Source organism: Branchiostoma floridae, chromosome 11 (assembly GCF_000003815.2).
Source record: "Branchiostoma floridae strain S238N-H82 chromosome 11, Bfl_VNyyK, whole genome shotgun sequence".
Lineage (NCBI taxonomy): Eukaryota > Metazoa > Chordata > Leptocardii > Amphioxiformes > Branchiostomatidae > Branchiostoma > Branchiostoma floridae.
In genome coordinates, this window is record NC_049989.1 from 2,790,083 (window position 1) to 2,812,519 (window position 22,437).

A 22,437-nucleotide genomic window follows, 5' to 3' on the forward strand; every position below is an offset into this window, starting at 1 on the left:
GGGGAGGGGGGAGTCGGGAGGGGGAGGGGGAGGGGGAGTCGGGAGGGGGAGGGGGAGTCGGGAGGGGGACGGGGAGTCGGGAGGGGGACGGGGAGTCAGGAGGGGGAGGGGGTTAGGGTAGGGACAAGATGGCCATCCTGGGGGAGCAGTACGATCAGAGCATTAGTGAGATGCTGCAGACCCAACATGTGAGTCAGGGAGGGGGAGGGGGGTAATTTGGGTTAGGGTAGGGTTTGAAGCCTCTAACAGAGTCAGAAGTTTTAGCACCTACAGTCTTTAATCAGCAAATTGTAAATTAGTCTTTGAAACATTTGCCTCTGTTAGAAACTCTGTTCATATTTATGTTGTACCATGCATGTACCTTGGTGTCACAGTTTTAATTCCCGGCGTTGTATCCCTTGGAAAAGAAGTTTCTGTACTCCAGCCAGGACCTGGTGTAAAATTAGGTACCGGACTTTCACTTTGGGCTGGGGAGGTAAAGGCAGTAGAACGAGAGAGATGGGCTCCGCCTTCCAGTACCGTGCCCTAGACGCAGCGAATAACTGCAATGGGGCTACCTTTCCCTTTACCTGGCTGTCTAACCTCAGGGTTCTCCCCAGAATTTTTTCGTGTAGTGGAGGGGCTGGCAAAAATAACCTGCACCAACGCGCTGCACTTTCATGAAAATGGGTTCATTTTGCAATGACAGAGGGTGTCAAATACTACAAGTATAATATATTGTTGTGATTCCTTTGTTGTGAAGTGGCAAAACAACTATTGTTTTGATCATCACTCATTCACAAGTTTTTTAAGACAATGCTGACTGGAAAAGTGATGCCACTTGGCACAAAAATCTGTGAATTGTCATTAATCTTAGCACAACTAACATAGAAAATAGGGAAGAAACACACTAAATTTCAAAAGTAGTATTGTGGAGCTGGCTAGGAGTATAGTGGAGGGCCTCCGTTATTCCATCCTCTAGTGAGGACTCTGAACCTACATTGACACTTGCGTTTGTTCCTCAGATTCGTCTTGACGAGACTCAGGAAGCGGAGGTCCGTGCCCTAAAACAGCAGCTGCAGGCCGAGCTGGAGCTGTTGAACGCGTACCAGAGCCGCGTCAAGATGCAGACCGAAGCCCAGCACGATCGCGAGATGAAGGACCTGGAGCAGAAGGTGTCCCTCAGGAGGGCCCTTCTAGAACAGAAGGTCAGTTCTAAAGTTCGGCCTGATCTTTTGTTTCACTGGTACAGATTTTGGGACAATGGGAACATGTTGCCACAAGTAGTTAGAGAAGTAAAGATGCAAGCAAGTTTATTAGCTTTTTTAAACCTTCTGGGGAAAATGAAAACTGATAGAAAGACATGTACTGTAAACCATTGTGTTGTACTGTTTCAGACTTATACTGTAAGCTATCATTCTGATGGAGGAGTCTTAAAGTCGGAAGCCTTGTGGTCACAGATGAAGTGTAGTTTGTGTGGTTTACAACAAGCTTCCTGTTTCAGACCTGTACTGTAAGATATTGTTGTTTGTTCCAGATGGAGGAGGAAGCCTTGCGGTTGCAGCAGGAGCGTCAGGAGATGATGCGCTCGCTGCACGAACGCCAGGCTCGCGAGCTGGAGGAGTTTGACCAGGAGACCATGCGGATGGGGCTGAGTGCAATGGTTCTGAGCGACATGTCGGGGGACCCAGGGCTGCTGGGTGACGGTGCCATAGGGGGGGCGGCGGGCGGCGCGGGCGACGGTCGAGTCAGCGCCCGCAGTTCCAGTCTTCTGTCGGGCCTGGGCTACGGGTCTTAGTCCCAAACGTGTTCTCCTCTCAGGCATGCCCATTCTGTACATCTTCTCCTCACAGCCTGGGGTTTAGGGGGCAGGGTGGGAAGGGGAGGGGGGGTTCCTATAACATGTACAAACTGTGAGGGCAGCCATCGAATGCTTCCAAGGGTTTCCCACTTCTCCTTGTACCCCATAGTTTGCACTCAGCTCCTCATAGCCTGCTCAAGGGCTGGGAGGGCGACTTTTTAATTCTAAAATCTTTTCACCTGGAGTCAAGGAGGCATGTTCTAGTGCCCAGTGATCACTGCAGTATTGTACAAAGGAAAGACACAGAGAGAACCCTTCATGTGATGATAAGCTACATGTACAGGACGTGTACATGTGGTTCTTTACATAGCCATGTGATATTCTCTTAGGCTCTTGCAATATTGTGTATAAAGATGCATACGAGACTTTCTACAATTTTGCTTTAAGAAACTACTACTCCCCTCGTTGTTCACTTTTCAACATGTTCAGAGACTAATCGTTCGGGGGATTAAATAAGACCACATGCTAGAGTCATATTTTTGGTACTTGTTCTGATGGAAAAAAAAAGGACGTCAATGGCATTACAGTCCAGTGTTACTGTGTCTAGTGCTTTTTACGATGGCAAACTTTCACTGTGGTGGCGTGGTAGGGTCTCAACAATGGCATGATCTCTCACCCCCTTGTAATGTAATGTAAAGTAGCCTAATCGACAGCATGAAAGAAATTTTGTAATTAAAGGGTTATATCATTTTTTATTCTATCATTAATGTTATTTTTTAAAAAGATAAACTGTTAAGAGAATTATTTAACAAGTTGGGGTATTTCCAATGTTTCTGTTCTTCACTGTATGTACAAAAAATTTGCCTCTGATTCTGGAGAGAAAAATCAGTGTTCTGTAACGAACTTATGAAGTCGTACATGAAAAGTTGTTTAAGAAGTAGAGAAACACTTTCAAACTTTAGCTAAGAAGAGTGAGAGAGAGAGAGAGAAATGTTTTTTGAAATCTAGCCTAACTCTTGGTACTGTAACATTTGGTAGGTTTTCATGTTCTACTGGCTAGGGAGTTTGTACAGGAAAAATAATCTTAAGTAATTATGAGCTGCTAACAAAAATTGCGTGCAAATGTTTTTCTTTTTCCTTGGGTTTTCCTGGTGTTTTTTTTTTTTTTTAAGAAAGAAAGAGTTAGCAACCGAGATAAAAAGAGAAAAACTAATTGATTTTTACCACCCTCATGTACACTTCAGTCACTGGATCAATAAATGCTGGGTATCTGTTTTTATACACATCCGAGTCTCTTGGTCTTCATTCTTCTTACATTTATAGGTGTAAAACTTGTACATACATACATGTAGCAGTACAGTAACTGTTACAAAGCATTTTAATCATGTACAAATGACTATATAGGTTACTATCAGAGGGAAAGTGAACCAGTTTTTGCTCACTGAAGAGCCAGTCTTCCAGTCTGGTTGTGACAGAGAGGACAGAGGCTATGTTCACAAGTTCATTGTACTGGGGAAGTTTCCCCCAAAGCTCTTTTTGACAAGCACAATGGACAACAAGAGTCCATAAGACATGAAACTCTGATGTAATCTAGGAATGTTTGAGTTTCTCATGTCATGATGGGCAATGTGGTTCTCTTATATGGATCAAAAGCGGCCCCTAACAACCACTGACAGTACTGCAACTGTTACAGTATAGTGATGCCGACCTAACGGGTGACCTGCAGTGATTACTTCAGCAGCTAGGGGTCCCCACTGCCATGTCCAGTCTTGCAAATTATCACATGGACAAATTCATTGTTCTCACTTTTCATCAGTCCGTCATTGTCACATGACATGACAATCATCACAGCATTTGCCAATAAATTGTCCAAATTGGGTCATTATTTGCATAATATCTGCCTAAAGTTTGAAACTTTGGATCTCAGTTCAGTCATTCCTAGGACAATTAATTGCTACTAGGCTTTTATTCCTAACTTGGCGGAAGTCCCCTATTACTATTTGGCCAGGTGGGAGTCTAGTAGAGACTAGTTTTAACTGCCCTACTGCAGTCTTCACAACAGTTTATTTGGCCTAGATCACACAAACTTTCATGTGCCGAGCATGGACCAAAGCTGTGCGGAAGTCCAACTTCTGTCTGCCAGAAGGGCTCACACAACTCATCGCAGATTACTAAGGAAGCCGGCCTCTTCTGTACTGCCGTTCCCTATGGGGTGTTGGTTAATCTCCAAGCAGATCCTATGGTGCCATAAGATAGTATCAAAGCTGGCTTAGGAGTACAGCTGGCCAAAGGGAGTCATTAGCCACTCTGGTAGCCAAACACACTTCTAGGCCGGCTTTACTCCTCTGGCAGCTTTTGATACTATCTTATGCTATCGTAGGATCTGCTTGGAGATTAGGTGTTGGTGACTTTTGGGAAGTGCTGCCAAGAACAGTAGTACCTAGAGTCTTTGGATAGGTATGAAGTGTTTGAGACACTTTTCCTTGGGCGTATATCTAGATGCTACTCTGAGAAAGAGTTGAACATTCCATGGACATTCAAGGAACGTCACAAACGTTAAGGCTAACTGCTCTACCTGTGGTGGGAATTATAGCTACGGTAGTTCTTTGTTTCTCGCAAAATGAATTATTAACTTAGCAACCATCATTCCTAGATATCAAATGTAACTGTGAACATTCTGACAACATCCATACTATTAATACATGCACATGGTGACTAGACTTAATTGCACACTAGCCTGGAGTTCAGCCTTGTTCGCAGGTAGCAACCTTCGGGAACGGACTAAAGCGAACAAGGCTGGACTCCAGGCTATTGCTGACAGTCTGGATACATGATAACATGGCGTAATGATAAACAAAAACAAGACACGACAGTAGTACCAGTCCGGTAGTTTATTGTTACTTAAGCCTGAGCAGCTTGCCAAGCATCAAGCATTTCCTCCAACATGACCATTCATTTAACACTATAGAACAAAAATATCTCAACTTCAGCACCCATTCATTTCTGGATACTTTCTTCTTATTTCATTCATAAATTCTTCTCATGTTCTCATTTTGCCCCTGAAATAACCTCTAGGTTAGGCAGCCATTTACATCTCTGCCATATATTCCATTTTTTTCTGTACACTAACAAGCTATCGTTAAAGCTGGGGTTATTCTCTGGCAATACACAAATTCCTAGGCACCAATTCATACAGCCAGGGAGGCAGAATGGCTCTATTTGTACAACATTGCATCATCAGCCATTTTCTACATTATAACATGACCCAATGGAAACAATTGTTACCTGGCTGCCTAACCTTACAACTAGGGGGATTTACTAATAAATTCAACCTTCCCACTATTAAGCAGTCTTTAATATACCCATCAGTTCACAGTAGGCATATCTCTGCCTTAAAAATGTATTCATCTTGCTGCGCTTCTTCCATTTCATAGCTTCTGGTAACATCTTTACTGTTGAGCAAGCACCATTTTAGATCATTTGTAAAATATCAGTTGGTCTGTACCGTGACTACAGCCCTCTCCAAACCATTTCAAGGCATACACGCAACAGATTTCTTATCTTGGTTAACATGTTTTATGTATAAGTCCTGTTTTTGCTCATTCAAATTATTAGTGACGACTTTTCCCCCTTCCAATAAAAACCTGTTTTGACTTTCTTTCAAACGCCAAACCCTTCACTAAGAAAGTCGCGGTTCTTAAAACCTGAGAATTGAACATTACAACTTTCTTAAATCAAGTAACTGTTTGACCTAGTATACCAAGGTTAAAACTCTCATCAACCTATCCTGTTGTAAAATGGGCTATTCTGTTTTAAGTAACTGGTAACTGCCAGGGTCGAATGCTATCACAAAATAGGAGAACTCTCACTAGGCCTTACGTTATTTCTAAACCCTTTCACTGGACAAAGGTCTAATCTTGGTTGGGACTGACAAAACTGGGCTGACCGTTTATGCGACAAATTTAACATTGCTTTTCTTTGGTTTCTGGGTAAGACAAATGTGGTACAACAATGCCACCTTTCGCAGCTTATTAAGCTTGTGGGACACTTTTAACCACATCTTTTCAACAGATAGTTAAGACTAATTGTTACAGGATCGGGGAGTTCAGACTGCTAAAAGTGGAATGTCACACTATCAGTATATGTCTTGACATTGTAGCAGCTAGGTCATGTCATCAACACTGTCTGTATTATCAATTCTGAATCATCTTTGCAGCCTTACAACAGTAAAAGCAGCACTACTATCCAAAACATCTGTCTGTTCAAGGAGCTTTTATCAACAGGATAAAAGCTCCTTGGTCTGTTAGAACACGAAAGTACAGTTTCTTTGAAGGAGGAATGCATACAACAGTAGTACATGTACTTCATGTCAAATGACATTCTTTTAGTTCCTGCTTGTTTCTGCATTTTAATTCCAACACCCTTTCTGCTGTTACTGTGTAGCCAGTAGATATAAGACTATTCAAGGCTAGAAGGGGGGGAGGGGTCCAGGCTACTGCTTTTTGAAAATCTTACTCTAAAAATGTTCATACACATCAAACTGAGTGCCATTTTCTTGCTATATCCATGACTCTTTTCTTGTTCACATTCGTCTGAAATACCCCTTGCAGCCACCTCCTTCTTTCTGGTCTATCAATCAAGAAAAGATGCCAATTTGCAGTCCTGGTGACCATGAATGCGGGGCAAAACAGCTAACAACTTTCTTCCCAATGTACCTACAGTTGTACATTTTGTTTAAGTGGAAATATCCTACAGAACTTTTGGCACAATCTATAGGCAGAACAGGACAGTGGGATATCTACAAAAAATGCCTGAGATTTTTGGATCGAGAAAGAAAAGCAGTACTGCTTTATCATATAACAAAGGGGTTTATACAGCAGAAAACAATATTTTCTTGAGTCAGCAATATATAAGATCCTTTACCAGTTACAGATGCTGAAAATGGGTGACCCTGAAGTTTACATTGAGCTTTTAGACTAGAGCCACCATCATATGGCCATCTTAAATCAATCTCAATGTCAATTTCATATTTACGTTGTCCTGACATACATGGCATTATGTTTCTTCTCCTCTAAAATAATGGTAATACATCATATGGGACAAATTGTTCAAAAAGTAAGAAAAACTGTGCGTTTCTCAAGAGTAATGTTAATGTTTTAACTCAGATTTCTTGGAATTGCGCCCACTTTTCAAAGGATATCCGAACAAGTTCTCCTATGAAATATCGTACAGAAGAAATGATACTGATAGTACCCAAATCCATTTGCACCGGATAAATTGGAAAATTCATGGCATAACACTGTTCGCAAATCATTAACACTATAATAACATTAGCTTGTCTAAAATCAAATTCATTGAATATGCACCGCCATTAGTAAATTTGTATTTTTTTTCTGAACTTTTACAGCTTGCATCCCAAACCATTACATCAGAGCATACCAGTCAAGTTGCCAGAATGGAGATTTTTTTACAGTCTTTCTCAAAACAAGATATGTGTAGTGAATTCATTTTTTTTCAGTGAGAATGCATCTTATCATTTTAAGCATTTGCTTCAGAATTGATGGATGTTTCAACATGTGTTAAGAACAAAAAGGTGACAAAATGAAGAGTTCAGGCCTCTAAAACCCAGGAGATTTTGCAAAAACCAGGAAACTTGACGTGTACACTACAAACTGAAGCCCCAGGTTCTGCAACAGTCTCTCTCCCTGTCCACTCACACTTGGGTTGCTTGCACATGGTGTAGAAATCTTAGCTGCTCCAGAAGACCCAAACCCACAGCAACATTAGGCAGGGGAACTAACTCCTTAGTGCCATCTCCTTAAGCACAGCCCTGTCACTCCACAGACTCAACCACAACGGTCCACATCCTGACAGTTCTGACTTACTTGTGGAGGATCGGAAAACTACGCACACAGTACCTCAAAGCAGGGGTGGCAGTGGGATTAAAACTGGGCATGAATATGTACAATACGTAAGTCAGAGCTGCTTGGAAACGGACCGGCGTGCTCGAGTCTAGGGGGCGGCAGGGCTAGCCGTTATCGTCACACAATGAACCATGGAGAAATCTTCTGTTAATTACTGGCAGCTGATGCGGCTATTGGTTGTTCCGTCTGAAAATCTGACAGCGTCTTGGTGTCTTCCTCCTCCTCCTCCTCCAGTGAGATTTCGAACACCTGCTCCGAGGTCGTTTCCATCAGCTTGTCGTAACAAGGCAGGCAGACGCGGACTGGGTCAAAGAGTTGCTCTGTGGGGATGGAGATCTTCTTCTCTGAGCAGATGTCACAGAACACGTGTCCACAGCTCCTGTGGGAATCACAAGAGGATGGTTTTAGTATGTAGTAGTATCCAGTAGTACAACAACATCTATTTCGTTATGGCATTGGGTGTGAGACAAGAATTGCACAGTGAATGACATCAGTTTCTTCAATGCACCACAGTATTCAGTAACAAACAAAACTGAAAGTACAGATTGTACCTAAAAGTAAAACTTGAACGTATCTATCACTGATTCTTTTTATTTCAAACACAAACTGACCCATAGTAAAAACATACATTGTAACAATGAGAATGTATAATATATATTATATGATATATATAATCCAACATTTAAAGAAATACAGCAATCTAGATACAAAGATGCTTCCAGAGGTTTTTGAAGTACCTATTGCAGTAGAATGAATTAAGCACTTAAGCACAGACCAGGCTTTTAGCTAGGATTTTATAATTGGGAGTCCAAACTTATTGGTAAGTCGAGGTAAGTGACTATTGTAGGGGGGCATCCACCTTCCATGGTGCAGAGTTTTTTATGATTTTAAGTTAAAACAGTGCATTCTAAGGTATCCCAAGAGGCAAAAATACTGTTACAGATGTCACAGTAGAAGACTGTGACAACAGATGACCTGTAGCATCCCTGGTCAATCAGAATTTTATGCTTGTCAGAGGATTTTCTCCCCAGTATAGGGCGTCCAGGGGGCATCAAATTTCTTGTTATTCTAAAAAAAGTGCGTCCAGATGACGCGTTGACGCATGCCTGGCTAAAAGCCTGGCACAGACTGTACAATGGTGTTAAATGGGTGGGAAAGCCAATATACAAATGTGTCAGTCAAGTGGAGTGCAAACATTTCACTACAGGTTTTACTTCTTACCACCCAAGTTTTTCAATGGACTATCCCAGAGTTGACCCCTGACCTGCAGTGGTGTTTCCTGCGAGCCATCCAGAACTCGAGGTTGCAGCCCATGCAGCGGTTGACGGCGTGGTCAGGCACCCACAGTGTCACACTGGCGTCGCGCTCCTCCACCTGCTCCCAGCTCACGTCCGACATCTCCGTGCTGCAGTTGGACAGAGAGGGCTGCTCCTCGCTGCGTTCAGAGTCGGGCAACGACAGCTACAATGTAATATGTAATGATGAGTCTGTTAGCGCCAACTTTGGCTACATGTGCTACAACTTCAATTCAAACTTTAAATGTTACCAGTGTTTGTTGGTAAGAAACCAAGTGAAAATTATTCTTTAAAACCAATATTCCTTAAAACCTCTTCCTTAAAGTAGGTATTCCAACCAAAATTTCAAAAACACAATACAATGACTGTTTTTACTGTTTCTGAAAGAGCTAACCAAGAGGAGTAAAATGCTTTTTAAATGAAGCAAATATCTTGAAGGGTTGCTGAGATATGGCTCCACAAAGTTGCCAAAACCTACCCTCAGATATGGCCGGCTGCGCGATAAACTATGAAAATTAACAAAATACCTTTTTTGAGGGTTGATGAAAAGGTAAGTAAAGGCTGCAAAGCTTGTTTTATCTTATTTCCCGGTAATATGTACTACATAGAATCACTCCAGAGAGTTCTGAACATTCATGTCATTTTATTATGTTTTTACACAGGGTCGAAGTATGCATTTCACAACAAATTACACAGGTGGCACCGTGACCTTTGACCCCTGGAGAAGGAAAAATCCTCCAAAGATCACACACTTGTATCTCTTGACAGGAACAACCCTCTCCTTCAATATTTTACACATAACAGCACCCACTGGTGTCCTTTCACACAATAATTGTCATCTTATCTGTAATTCTTTAAAAAATAAGTAAATTTGGGTTTAAAAGTTCACATTTTGGGTTACGGTCAATGGTGTTTTTTGCACCAGTTGAGTCGCATTGCAGAAGATTAAATATCATGCTTCATATACTTTTGCAATGTACACAACAAATATACCAACAATGTCATATCCATAGAATATCAGCAATATTAATTGCCTTATAACAAGGTCAACTTGGTCAAGGTGAAAGGTAAGTGTGTGAATACATGTATGTCGCATTATTTTCATGTTAAGTCATGATGTTACACAGCATCAACAGTACAACTTTACACTTGTAATTGTATAATAAAATATAGAAGACAGATGTTAGTACTAATAAGAGATAGAATATCAATATGTAGACATTGTGTAAACACTAAATTTATTAGGATAAGTTCAACATTTTTCAAGGTCAAAGGCTGTCTTCAGGATACATACAATCGATACAGATTTCTTTGATGTACTTGCAGGTACATGTACTTCTCCTTATCTAATCAATACTATATATAATAATTCAAGGTAAACAACTTTTCACAAAAACAACAGGCTTACTTATCATTCTCTGTGGTAGCAACAGTATTCTTTAAACAAACTTAATGCTGATAATGGAACTGGCTGCACAACTTGTAAACATTATGTTTGACCTCTACCATTCAATATCTCCGCTCCGCTCTCCAGTCTTATATCAGCTACATCTGGGAGTTGGTACAATCTACATTCCACCTGGAAAACAAAATTATTTGAGTTTTATGATTAACATGTCTACCATGGTGATAATGTTCTTACATCTGAGGGGATGACGACCTACTCCAGTACCACGTCTGATGTTCATCTACATCATCATCTTTCTTATGACTTATGACTTCTTTCTTTCTTGTGACGAAAGGATCAGAATGATCCAATAATGAAATAAAGAATTCAATAAAGAAAGACAGGCAAGTTGGGGGTAAGGAATAGATTAACTTATCATCATTAAGTAGATAAATACCTGCAACAAGATGGAAGGAGGTAAGTGTCACTGTTTCTGAGCCATCTTCTGCGACTGAACCTCAGTACCAACTGCGTCAACCTCGCCCGGTCAGTAGGAACCTGGCTGATAGTAGAGACAAGAATATAATATTGCAGGTAAGTACAGATTTAGGATTTTTGCTACACCAGAAAAGTCGAGCAAAAAATCACTTGGCAAAATCTGACAAAGAATGCACAATCTGGTTGCAAAATTTTTTCACGTTGACAATGAATATGCCATTCGTGTTTTGAAAAATTTGGGCATAGGTTCCCCGGCTGACCCCTAACCGGGGGCCCGCGGTGCCTCAAGTTCAACAAGTGAAAAAAATACACAATGGTATTTTAGACTTGGAACGAGGCAAGAAATGATTCACACGAACAGTAACGATGACATTGAAAAGATACAATTGATATTTTCTAAAAAAAATTGGGCATAGGTTCCCCGGCTGACCCCTAACCGGGCCACGGTGCCTCAAGTTCAACAAAAGTGAAAAAAATTATCCATATGTAAAATATACTAAAGAAAGCAATAAACTAAGAATAATTAATAAGAAATAATTACTAAGAAACATTTTACATTACATGTAAGTTTCATGACTAAAACATGGATAAAGAAACACTGCATAGAAATTATATTGCTGGGATTGACTTGAGAAAAAATTGTTCAAAGCACATTTTCTTCAACATGCCCCCCTCCCCCAAACACTACGAGTTGTATCAAGTATTTTACCTTGAAATTCTTCATCCATAGCGTCGAAAAATGTTCTATTTGTGCCGCTTCAGTGACATATCCTCCGTTTCTGAGGGGCGCGGGGCCCAAAATTTGGCGCGTTAGGATCGCGCGGCGCCGCCGGCCGGCCAAATCGGGGCGATCGTCGGGGAAAACAGCCCGCCGCTTTGCGAGTGTGCATGTTATAAACATGCCGATTACATCAAAACGTAGCCCTGTTTTTTGTCGTCAGTTTGGCACCAGGAACAAGAAGAAAAAATAAAGTTCGATCGGTGATTTTTATCATTAAAGATCGACGATTCCTTTCAAATTGACTTTTGTCCCCCGAAAAATAAATTTTTCCTCATGTTCCAGGCATCATTTTAAAGCTTGAAATGTGCTCTTTCAAATGGTACAACTTTCATTCTGCTGCGGTCTAAGACGGCGAAGCGCAAGCGCGGTAAAGTCAGGGGTCACGGCGGCTGCATCCGGAAGTATTGAAACCACGATCTGAAACCCAGGCCTCCCCGCTTACGGCGCGCCGTTTTCACCGGCGAATTTCTGGCGTTTTAAACAATTTACAAGCAAAATAAACACATCACAGGAAAGAGAAACTTATATCCTTTATTTTGATGGGTAAATTTGCCTCTAGAACCGGATAGTTTTTGTACCGCGGGTGTGGGAAGATGGTAGCAAATTTACGGATCGCCGTACGGCAGAGGGTTTTCGCGGTAGCGTTGGAATACCTACTTAAAGTATTGATATTTGATACTTTAGACTCATGCTAGTACTTACCAAGTACAAATAGAGATTCAACTGGAGTTACAACAAAGTCCTTCATACCCAACTAAGTGATACTAGTAATACCTAGCCAACACTAAAGTGACAGTCTGTCAATTTCATCAGGGTAATGAAATTGAACTGCAGCTTGGAGTCACTGTTGCACGTTCCTTGCAGCATGTGGTGACTTAATCAGGGTTCATGAGTGGAGTAGATTTTCTAGCAGGTTTACCAGTTCTATGATTAAGAGTCAGGAGAGCTCACCTCCTCGTCACACCCCTCTCCGTTCAGCCCCGAGGAGACACAGACCCCGCCCTTCTGGTACTGGTGGATCACCTTCATGGCTGTCTGCAGCTGGCGACGCAGAGCCTCCACCTCTCCCTGTGGGGGCAAAGGTCAACACATCTTCAACAACATGGGACACATATATATTCTACATGACTGTGTATTGGGCCCTAACATCACTGAGGACCCGGTACTAGAATCAACATGACTGACTACCAAGATACAAATGCATGACCTTCAACAAGACCACAGCATGTTCAGGACACAAAAAATGGAAGTTCTGCTGCAGTACCAAGATTGGCCTTGATATCTGGGAGTGTTCACATCACCAAGCTTACATACCAAATCCATCCAAAGGTTTTTAAGTCATTGCTCAGGATTTACATACACATACATATACATAGACATGTCCAAACTTTACCTAGTATTTTTCATGAAGGTATACCTATGCGTACCTACTTCACAACATTTGCATATTAGCATACTCTCTGCACCTTACATTTTGTTACAATTTTCCTCCCTACACAACAGGTCCCATCCTGCCTTGTCCATCCTGAGACAGCTCAACAGTTTTTGGCGGAGATAAATAAGAGCACAACATTAACAACAACAACAAAAGGAGAGCCTACCTTGTGACCAACATCTATCTGGTGCAGTCTTTGCTGTACCACATCTCTGATAGTTGTCAGTCCGTCCACGTCTAGATGGCGACTCAGTGTGTTCATGTTTGGACTGACGGACGACTCTTCGGGTATGCCTTCTGCCTTGCCCCTCTCCCCGATGCCATTGGGTACGGCACCCCCCGGGCTGACTGGCGCGGCAGGCTTGCAGCTCTGGTCGGGAGTGGTTGTGGCAGGTTGTAAGCTGCGCGTCATGTCCTTGTGCTGCGCCGCGTGGCCGTTTTGGTAGAATATTGCAGATTTGCTAGCGAGATGTAGACACTTGCTACAGGTGTGCATGCACATGCTCCCATTCAGGGGGTTGCTAGGCTTACTAGGTGCAGTGATGGTGCTGGACGAGAGTCTAGAGTTTTCCCCACCCCGCCGTACGTGGTTCTTCATTGCCAACGGACACATGCCATTTATTCCAGGCTTCTTCTTTTCATGGGAGTCATCGACAAAGGAGTTGCTAATGTCACTAGTGCTTGTGCTAACGCTGGAGCTATGTTCTAGCTTTAGCGCTGGGATTTCTTCTTCTAGACCGTTTTCCTTAGCAGCAGGATTGCCGTGCCCATTGCACATTATTTCCGTGTCCTCACACCCACTGACACCATTGCAGTAGGAGCTAGGAGGAGATGCTGGTCTCTCTTTACATTCCACAGTCTCGGCAGTTATTGTCTCTGTCGAGCTCTCCATGCGATCCTTCTGGTTCAAGTCTTCATTTGTTGCTACACTAGTGTTAACAGTTTCTTCTTTTGGATGCTCCTCGCTATGGACACCATTTGAAAAAGTTTTAGATGTCTCCCCGTCTGGGGTCCCAGGGGGTGTTTCTATTTCATCAGGGGGATGCTGCTGCTCTTTCTTGTGGAATGCTACGGTGTCTTCGTGAATGGATAAGCTGTGAGCTGACGTGTTTGATTCGTCCATGATTCCGTTGATCTCCGAATCAGTCAGTTCACTGTTGTACTCGACGGTGGCGGCGTGGTTTGTGCTCGTGTCCGTATCGTGCGATATGAGCTTGTCCGGTCGCCAGTCCGTGAGGTTGGTGTCGCTGGACGTCCGCATGAGCCCGCCGCCGTTCTCCATGCTCTCGCTGATGGCGGCCTGGATATCGTCGCAGGAGCGCGTCTTCTGTACGCGTCCCGACAGGAGGGAGGGTTCCTGGGGGAGGGGGGTGGTGTAGGGTTGCTCTTCTGTGGGCGTGGTGGGAGACTGGTTGGACAGGTACACTGTAGTCCACAGGAGGAGGTTGCGAACGTGGCAAACCGGCCGCATCACCTGCACATGACGGAAATGTGCTCAACAATCAGTTCCTTGGGGAAAAAAATTACCAAATAGAAATAAAATGGGGCAAAGATGTTACATTTGATGTCTGAATTGAAATATGAGATTGTACAGATTGATATACTGATGAATGCCAAGGGGATGAGTCAGTGACCTCTACAACATTACAAATGAAAAGATGTAAGCCTGGCATACTAGAATTTTTCAATTGGTTATGAAATTCAAAATCTAAATTTACGTATTTCAGACAATCTTATCTCTATCATTTGGCTGTGATATTCTTTTAATGTATATGTAGCAGTTCTATGAACTAATCTGTCAGTTAAGCTACCTTTTATAGTTTCCATGTAGCATTACGGATGGAAATACAAGAGGAAATCTTGGATTGGTGGCCCCCTTACCTGGTCAGCGCTTGGACTGTACAGGTAATTCCTAAAAGCTCGTCTGTCGGACTTAAGAAGTGACCAGACCGAGCAGGTGCGATCCCGCACGGCGTTCTTTGCCCGCTCTGCCGGACTGTTACACAGGAATGTGCCATATAGGGTAGAGTAGGTATGATGCACTAGCTTCACCTGTGAGAAAGGGGGAAAATTGTTAACTGTGATCCCAAAAACATAATGGACTGCTCCATGTTGGAAATCTGGTGTGTCTATCTCAAATATAAACTGTAAAAATGTGAAAGAGAATGAAAGTTGCAACATATCATCTGGTCTTCGTTATCAAATGTTGATTAAGGTAGACCTCAGGGTAGCAAGATATGCCAAAATGCAGTTACTGATCAGAAGCAACTGGATATGATTTTGAAAATAGTCAGACGTTTCAGATAGCATCCACTATCTTTCGTCAGTGTCACCGCCCTTTCCACAATCATATCCAGATGCTTGAGTAACAGACTGCAATTTGGCATACAGTAGTATTCTAAATCAAGAGCAACCGCGTGGTGGGACCGCGTGGCGCAATCGGCAGCACATTTGACTCAGGTCCAGAAGGTCTTGAGTTTGAACCCCGTCATGTCACCGATCTTGTGCCCTTGGGAAAGGCACTTTAAATGACTTTCCTCACTTCACTCAAGTGAAAAATGAATATATAGGCTACAAAGGTCTTCAGCAAGTTGAAGTTGGTGGCCTCAAAATGAAAGAAGAAGACCTCCAACTGACCAGGAATGCTTCGTTGAACTCGAATGAGCAGGGGAACTGCCTGAGGAGCTGGTGGACACAGTCCAGCCACTGGAGGAAGACTGGACACCGCTCGTTGATGTCGTCCGCACCGCAGCCGTGACCACAGCGGTCAGCAAACTTGTGACCAAAGTCCAGCCACTCTCTCTCCACTAGCACCTGAAAACCCTGGAAAAGCAATACAGTACTTTTTTTTAATCAGCTATATTTTGTTCTGTACAAAATGGATGACGTACATTTCAAAAACCTAAGACAGCTGTTCATCTCAATTTGCATTTAGAAGTCTCAATATTTGTTTGTTCCCCCACATCACAACTCAGGAGTGAGGACTTTAAAAATATTTCTGCCAGTTGCAACACATTAAAAGTGCTATCCACATTCTAAACCATTCTAGACAAATCCTTCATCATAACAAAGAGGAAAGACTGATCTTTGATAAATTTCATCTAAGTGAAATGCCATGAGGGACGACTGCAGTGTGCCAGATGTCAGTAGCTTGAGGAATGTATGCACTCGAATATATAATATGGTGTGCTAAAGATTCAGTAAGCTACTCTAACCTCAATGGTCCTGTAGTAAGGGTCCAGCAGTAGCCAGAGTCAGTTTAAAGCTATTTTGTGTGTGCTAAAGATTGAGTAAGCCATTTCTAACCTCTATGGTCCTGTAGTACGGATCCAGTAGTAGCTCAGCCAGAGCCACGAGCTGTGGCGTGCGGTCCCAGCCGTCCGTACAGTGCACCACGACCGGTCGGTTCTCCAGGTCGACAGCGTTCACCACCATCAGCACACTCTTCATCAGCTGGGACAGGTACTGCAGCCACTTGGTGCTCTCCAGGGCGGACAGCCAACTGTGGAGGAATAGGAGTTACATGCACTATAAATAGTCAGGGACAGGTACTGCAGCCACTTGGTGCTCTCCAGGGCAGACAGCCAACTGTGGAGGAATAGCGGTTAAGCCTGTGTCACAATTCAAGCAAATGACGGCCAAATTTTTAGATTGGTCCGAGATCGCCGAATTTCGAAAGCTGCCTTGTCACAAATTAGACTGGGCTCTGCATTTCATTCCAGAAAGTTTCAGTTATTGTCTTTTCTGCCTTTTTGGTGAACAGCTGACATAACTTGGAGGTTTAAATCCCCATGGACGAGCTGCTAAAAATTATCTGAAGCCCTAGTAAACACAAGGACGTCGGCCGTACTTTGGCCAAAAATGTCCAATTGGAGATCGACAACACGTTGGCCAAGCCCAGTGATTGGGAAGGGGGCTTTACATGTGCTGTAAATCTTGAAATAGGAAGATGAAGATAAAAAATTAATAGCACAAGTGTTGCTCATCAACTAATGACTGTTGCAAAATACTGTAAATGCATTTAAGTTCGCGGGGATTTAATTTCGCGGTAGCGGGAAAAGGGACTTTTCGCGGTGGATTTAAGTTCGCGGTAACACCATAGACTGCAATCTAATACCATTATAGAAAAATGTTCGCGGTGGTTTTAATTTCGCGGTAAAGTGGTCACCGCGAAAACCGCGAATATTAATCCACCGCGAACATTTCTGCATTTACAGTACTTGTCTTCTCACTATGGTTAAGAATCAGATAATCAAACAGTGATGAAGGAACAGCATGGGCTATGCTGTGGGCATACATGCAGGCTTTCTTGTTGTTACAACTTACTTGGCCTGATCAGATGGCTGAGAGCAGAGAGCACGGACAGCCTGGAAACTTTTCCTGATGGAGTGGATGTTGGCCAGGCCCATGAACTGAACCTCACAGTTCGGGTAGTATTCTGCATAAACAAGAACATGTTATAATGTGTAGTTGAATTCAGAATTTAAGAACTTATTGATATTATTCCAATACCCAAGGCTACATCCTTGCCTTATCTAACACTTGTCAAATTTGGAGATAATAATAACTAAAAACAAAACTTAGGGTTGCAGATCTTGTGAACCAACAAACTATTATTTTACTGTTACAGTCAAACCTGTCTATAGCAGCCACTCAAGGGACTGGTCAAAATTGGCCACTATAGAGAGGTGGCCACTATATAGAATATGCTAATGAATTGACCACAAGCAATAAGTTACACATGGTTCTAGTATCCACTGATCTTTATTCACATAATACAGTACTGTACATGTACTGCAATGATTTTTACACTATATGTATTAAGAAACAAAAGCTATAAAAAGTTTTAAATGTTCTACAGTTGATATTGTCTGAAGAGACCGGTATCGTCATATTTCTTTGATCTTTCGTCTTGTATCCTTTGACACTTCGCCGTCCGTGTGTTCCCGCTCGCGTTCACACATCAGATTCGCCCATTATGCTAATGTGGTACTCACAAGAAAAGTCTCGTCATTTTAGACTTATCTGTTAATAAATTTAAGAATAAAATCCACTATAGTCTGAAGTTCATATCATTTTGTCTTTGTAACAATTTATTTACAAAGTTTTTGTGATGTAAATCAACCTAAGCGACAGTGTATTAGAACGTAACTTTAACACAATTTACCTCCGTAATATTGGTGTCGTCTATTGACCTTATATGACCTCGTTTTTCAGCGGGTATGGGTAGCGCCAGTTTACGAAGTTTTGTTTTGAAAATAAGTCAAAGAGGTTTTAAATCCGGCGTAGGGTGACGATACGGCCGCTGTATATGGCCGAACGCGTACCGAAACATAGATCAGCGGTCCGCGTGGCCGTAATCGGCAGTGTTTTTGTACCTGCGGGACCGGAAATCGTGTGGCCGTGGCCGCGTTGGACAGGTGGCCGCTAAGCCTATTTCTTAATCATTACGGATCCAAGGGACCGATAAAAAGTGGCCACTATGGGCAGGTGGCCGGTATGCAGAGGTGGCCGCTAATACAGGTTTGACTGTATTCAAATACTGTTAAAACAGTGACATAAGCATGACACTATCTAATTGCTATCACAAAAGTTATTGTAAGATAGTACAAATCTGTTTTGATTGCATGACACATCCATAACAACTGGTACATCCTGTTTGAGTTTGCAGCCTGATCAGTTTACATAATCAGCGCGCATTGCAAGATTAGCCAACACAAACTAGAACAATCTGTGTGATTGTAAAAACACCATAAGGCTCAAAGCGGCAGATCAGAGGGAATATTACGAGGGCGGTTCAAAAAGTAATGCCACTGGCTTTATAGCAGGCTCACTTTTTCATTGAATGAATTGAAATTTGGCACAGGGGTACAAGACTATATCCTCTTGAGATTGAGGTATCTCAATTTGTGGTTCTGAGTTGATTTCAAGATGACACATTTTTTTGTTTCCGCAAACATCCCGGCCGGGCCCCGGTTTGGAAATGAGACCTAAGGCCCACTTTACATTACGCTTTTCGCGTTAGCGGTAAATTCCCCGTTATCGGGACGCCGCTATCGGCACCTCTTTAGACACACCGCCCGGAAATCTGACAAGACACCCGCGGCGCGCGGTGGATTGTAAAATCTTGGTGAAATTCTACCCGTTAAGATCGCAGTTTTTTTTTAGCTGCACGTTGTTATATTGAACAACCGTAAATTTTTTGTTTGCGTACCGCTACCAAGTGATTGAAAATTCAAATACGTGACTTGCATGAGAAATACAAGTCCCTGCCTACCTTGTTGTTTCGCTGACACTTCCGGTAACTTCGACCACAAAATTTTCGATAAAAAAGCACTTAAAAACCCTTTCAAAGCGAACTGTTTGATAGAAGATCCCTTTCTTTCAGTGATGACCTGCTAAATTATGGCTACGTACTGAAATAACCGTGATATACGTATAATTCCTGCAGGTATAATAACTACCTCGTACGTAAAAACTCAAGCTGCCAGCAGTTCATGTAGCGGGAATTTCCCCACCAATGTCATAGCAACGGCCACCACTGTCATAGCAACGGCCAATCGGAGACGCGTAATGGGATTACTTTATACACAATTTGCAGAGATAGCGGCTTCTGGTTTCGGTACAACGTAACGATGTATTGCAGGAGAAATTATTCGGAATCGAACTTGTATATTTTTTTAAAGGTCTTCCACGAAAATTGTGCAAAAATAGGTCGTCCAAAAATGTGAGAATGAGACTATTTTTCGCTGACATCCCGCCTGCTTTGAAGGTTGACTGCAGACCCGATTGACGTAAGAGCCTGCGTAGGTGGCCATTACGGAAAAGGCAGGCCGTGAAAACTATTTTTTTCTGCGTAGTTCGGGTTGATTTTTGGGTTGACATTCATTCTACTAGTATATAAAAAAGTAACTATCGGAAGACTGTTTTCTTATCACTGTATTCTTACCCAGCGTTATGAACATGATCGCTGCTGGCAATTTTCCTCCAATGTTTTGCAAATCTGTATCTACCATTTTCGCGCCATATGCTAATAAGCACGCGCTTTATGCTAAACGTCTAAACCCTGACTCCCGCTAACGCGAGCCCGACGTGTTCTCTTTATACGCAGTTTGGCGTTCACGGGGACTCCCGCTGAGCCTACGGCCGTACGCTTCGGAGTGGACGGGAGAAAATTTGGCGTTAGCGGGGCTACGTTAACGGGAACTCTCTTTACACGGGGCTCCCGTTAACGCAGTCCCGCTAACGCCAGTCCCGCTAACGCGAAAAACGTAATGTAAAGTGGGCCTAAGTCTTACCAGGGCATTCACAGCCGCCTCCCTTCGCCCGGTTGGCCACGGCTGCGGCGTAGGACCGGGCGTCCATAATCAGCACCTTGTGAGGGTCAGCGGGTTTCTCTTCTTGAGAGCCATTGGACACACCTGTGTAATACAAACATTTAAGAACTTAATACAACGGAGCTCAAAATACTGGGTGCATATGCACTTGTGCACCTAATTTTTGACAGTGTGACCTAGACATTGTCTTGGGTTACATACATACTTCTGTGCATTAGTATACAGCATATTCTTCGCATCTAAGTGTCAGGAAAAATATTAAAACATTTGTTGTATTCCTTTTTTTTGTTCAAATTTTATAGACTTGGGGTTAGCACAATTTTTCAAAGCTTGAAATTGTGTTCACAGGTTTTGCTCCCATGCTACTTTCTTCTATATGTTAATAAAATATTTTCTGTGCGACTTGACCTTTAGGTTAAGTGCACGAGCACACCTATTTTGTAATTTGTAACTTTCGTTCTCGTGAACGAATTTTCATGCCGTGAAACAATGTACTCAAGTCGTGGGAATGTTGCATTTGCATGTTATTTTTTCCCACGACACAGTAGAGCAATTTGAATACAGACAAATTTCTTTTAAGACTTTTAAAAAAACGCTCTTACCAGAGTGCCCATTCACCAAGATGTCAGAGTCAGTGTCGACATTGCCACAGTCTTCAGAACAGGCCTCTGCAATGGCCTGTAAAAACTGCTCGTCACTGGAGTTTCTCCAACCTAGCCACCCCACCTCAGGCTGGCTACATCGGGCTATCACTGCACCATTGCCTCGGTGCCTGTAGGACATAAACAAACAGGGTTTATAATACGTTACACAAGCAGAATTAAAGTTGATTACAAAATACTACCAAAATGTACATTTTTGGGGAGAGGTAAGAGAGGCAAGCCAATAAAAATCCTGACCACTACTATCTCTGCGACCCAACCTCTGCTTGGAGAATAAGCTGTCATTGCTGATTTGATACTTGCATCCTGATAATGTGGATAAGCTTTTGGATCATTTTACCTTCAGAAGAGTCAGAGGGTTGACAGACTGAAAACTTATGCTTTACAATTGCATTTGGAATGGATATATTATGAGAAACTTTTACTTCACAAACTGAACCTATTCAATGGATGTAATAAGATGGGCTCACCTCCAGACAACAGATGGTATTCTCTTGTGTGATCTGAAGTTCCCAACCTTCTCCAGGTCTTCGTTGGTTATAGAGGCTGGAACCACATGCTTTTCTGGGTACCCAGAGCAAAACCTGGAAAACAAAAATGATTTCATACAGCTAAAGAAGAAATGAGGTAAAAAAAGAATACCATAGCCCCTTTAATGCTGTAGCAGCAGTTATCCACTGTGTCTAGGGCACAGTATTGCAAGGCAGAGCCCATCCACCAAATTTTACCTCCCCAAGCAAACTACCAATTTTAACACCTAGGTGGAGTGAGGAAAGTTGTGTTAAGTGCCTTTCCCAAGGTCACAACATCAGTGGTATGTCAGGGATTCGAACACAAGACCTTTGGGTTCTAGGACAAACACCCCAAGTTCAGAGCCTAGGAGTGGTCTCTGTCCTTGCACTGAGTAAACTTGTTAAGAAAAACCCCATCAGATCTTACTTGTAGTCCTTGTTGATGCTGGTGACCCTCCAGGCTCCACCTTCCTTCACGTTGAACCCCATCCTCTCTACTTCATGCAGGAAGTAGTCAACAACACGGTCACCTAAGAACACAAAAGAAAGGTTATGTTCAACCATACGATCATACGATGGTGAAGAGTCCATGGTAAAGAGTCAGTTTTAAGATTAAGTTGTACTAACTTGTATGTATGCCTTTCAGCATGATTTTACCATACTATACTGATTCCTCATGTACAAGGGTCAAAATTTCAAGTTACAAAACTTTACTTACAATATGTCTTACTGTCTAATAGGAGAAGTAAATCTCAGTGAAATATGTCCACAAGCAAGGAACTGTTTTTTTAATCATGATATTTTCTTGGTAATCAAGACCGTATCC

The 22,437-nt window shown here is 42.5% G+C and overlaps 2 protein-coding genes and 1 long non-coding RNA gene across 10 annotated transcripts in view; 1 reads left to right on the forward strand and 2 right to left on the reverse strand.

Annotated features, from left to right (window-relative positions):
- Nucleotides 1-3,064, forward strand: part of LOC118425572 (serine/threonine-protein kinase TAO1-B-like) — a 32,531-nt gene extending 29,467 nt beyond the window's left edge. Inside the window, exons 19-20 of the mRNA XM_035834505.1 lie at nucleotides 1,005-1,187; nucleotides 1,517-3,064. Of these exons, the coding sequence (XP_035690398.1) occupies nucleotides 1,005-1,187; nucleotides 1,517-1,777 (444 nt within the window). The 3' untranslated portion in view covers nucleotides 1,778-3,064. The remainder of the gene's footprint in view (nucleotides 1-1,004; nucleotides 1,188-1,516) is intronic.
- Nucleotides 3,065-4,656: 1,592 nt separating this feature from the next.
- The window catches only part of LOC118425471 (myotubularin-related protein 3-like), a 35,060-nt gene continuing 17,279 nt past the window's right edge, over nucleotides 4,657-22,437 (reverse strand). For 7 of the 8 annotated variants that reach the window (XM_035834308.1, XM_035834312.1, XM_035834310.1 and 4 more), the window contains 12 exons: nucleotides 22,039-22,141; nucleotides 21,570-21,683; nucleotides 21,040-21,209; nucleotides 20,399-20,521; nucleotides 17,427-17,538; nucleotides 16,407-16,602; nucleotides 15,738-15,923; nucleotides 14,982-15,152; nucleotides 13,267-14,574; nucleotides 12,617-12,733; nucleotides 8,969-9,165; nucleotides 4,657-8,083 (listed from right to left, as the gene is read on the reverse strand). In XM_035834308.1, the coding sequence (XP_035690201.1) occupies nucleotides 7,852-8,083; nucleotides 8,969-9,165; nucleotides 12,617-12,733; nucleotides 13,267-14,574; nucleotides 14,982-15,152; nucleotides 15,738-15,923; nucleotides 16,407-16,602; nucleotides 17,427-17,538; nucleotides 20,399-20,521; nucleotides 21,040-21,209; nucleotides 21,570-21,683; nucleotides 22,039-22,141 (3,029 nt within the window). In that variant the 3' untranslated portion in view covers nucleotides 4,657-7,851. Of the gene's footprint in view, nucleotides 8,084-8,925; nucleotides 9,166-12,616; nucleotides 12,734-13,266; nucleotides 14,575-14,981; nucleotides 15,153-15,737; nucleotides 15,924-16,406; nucleotides 16,603-17,426; nucleotides 17,539-20,398; nucleotides 20,522-21,039; nucleotides 21,210-21,569; nucleotides 21,684-22,038; nucleotides 22,142-22,437 lie in introns of all 8 variants that reach the window. The other variant, XM_035834315.1, reaches the window with a different exon arrangement.
- On the reverse strand, nucleotides 10,068-12,350 carry LOC118425472. Its single transcript, XR_004832300.1, has 3 exons — nucleotides 11,594-12,350; nucleotides 10,844-10,948; nucleotides 10,068-10,578 (listed from the first exon to the last, which is right to left on the reverse strand). It is a non-coding gene; the product is annotated as an uncharacterized LOC118425472 (long non-coding RNA).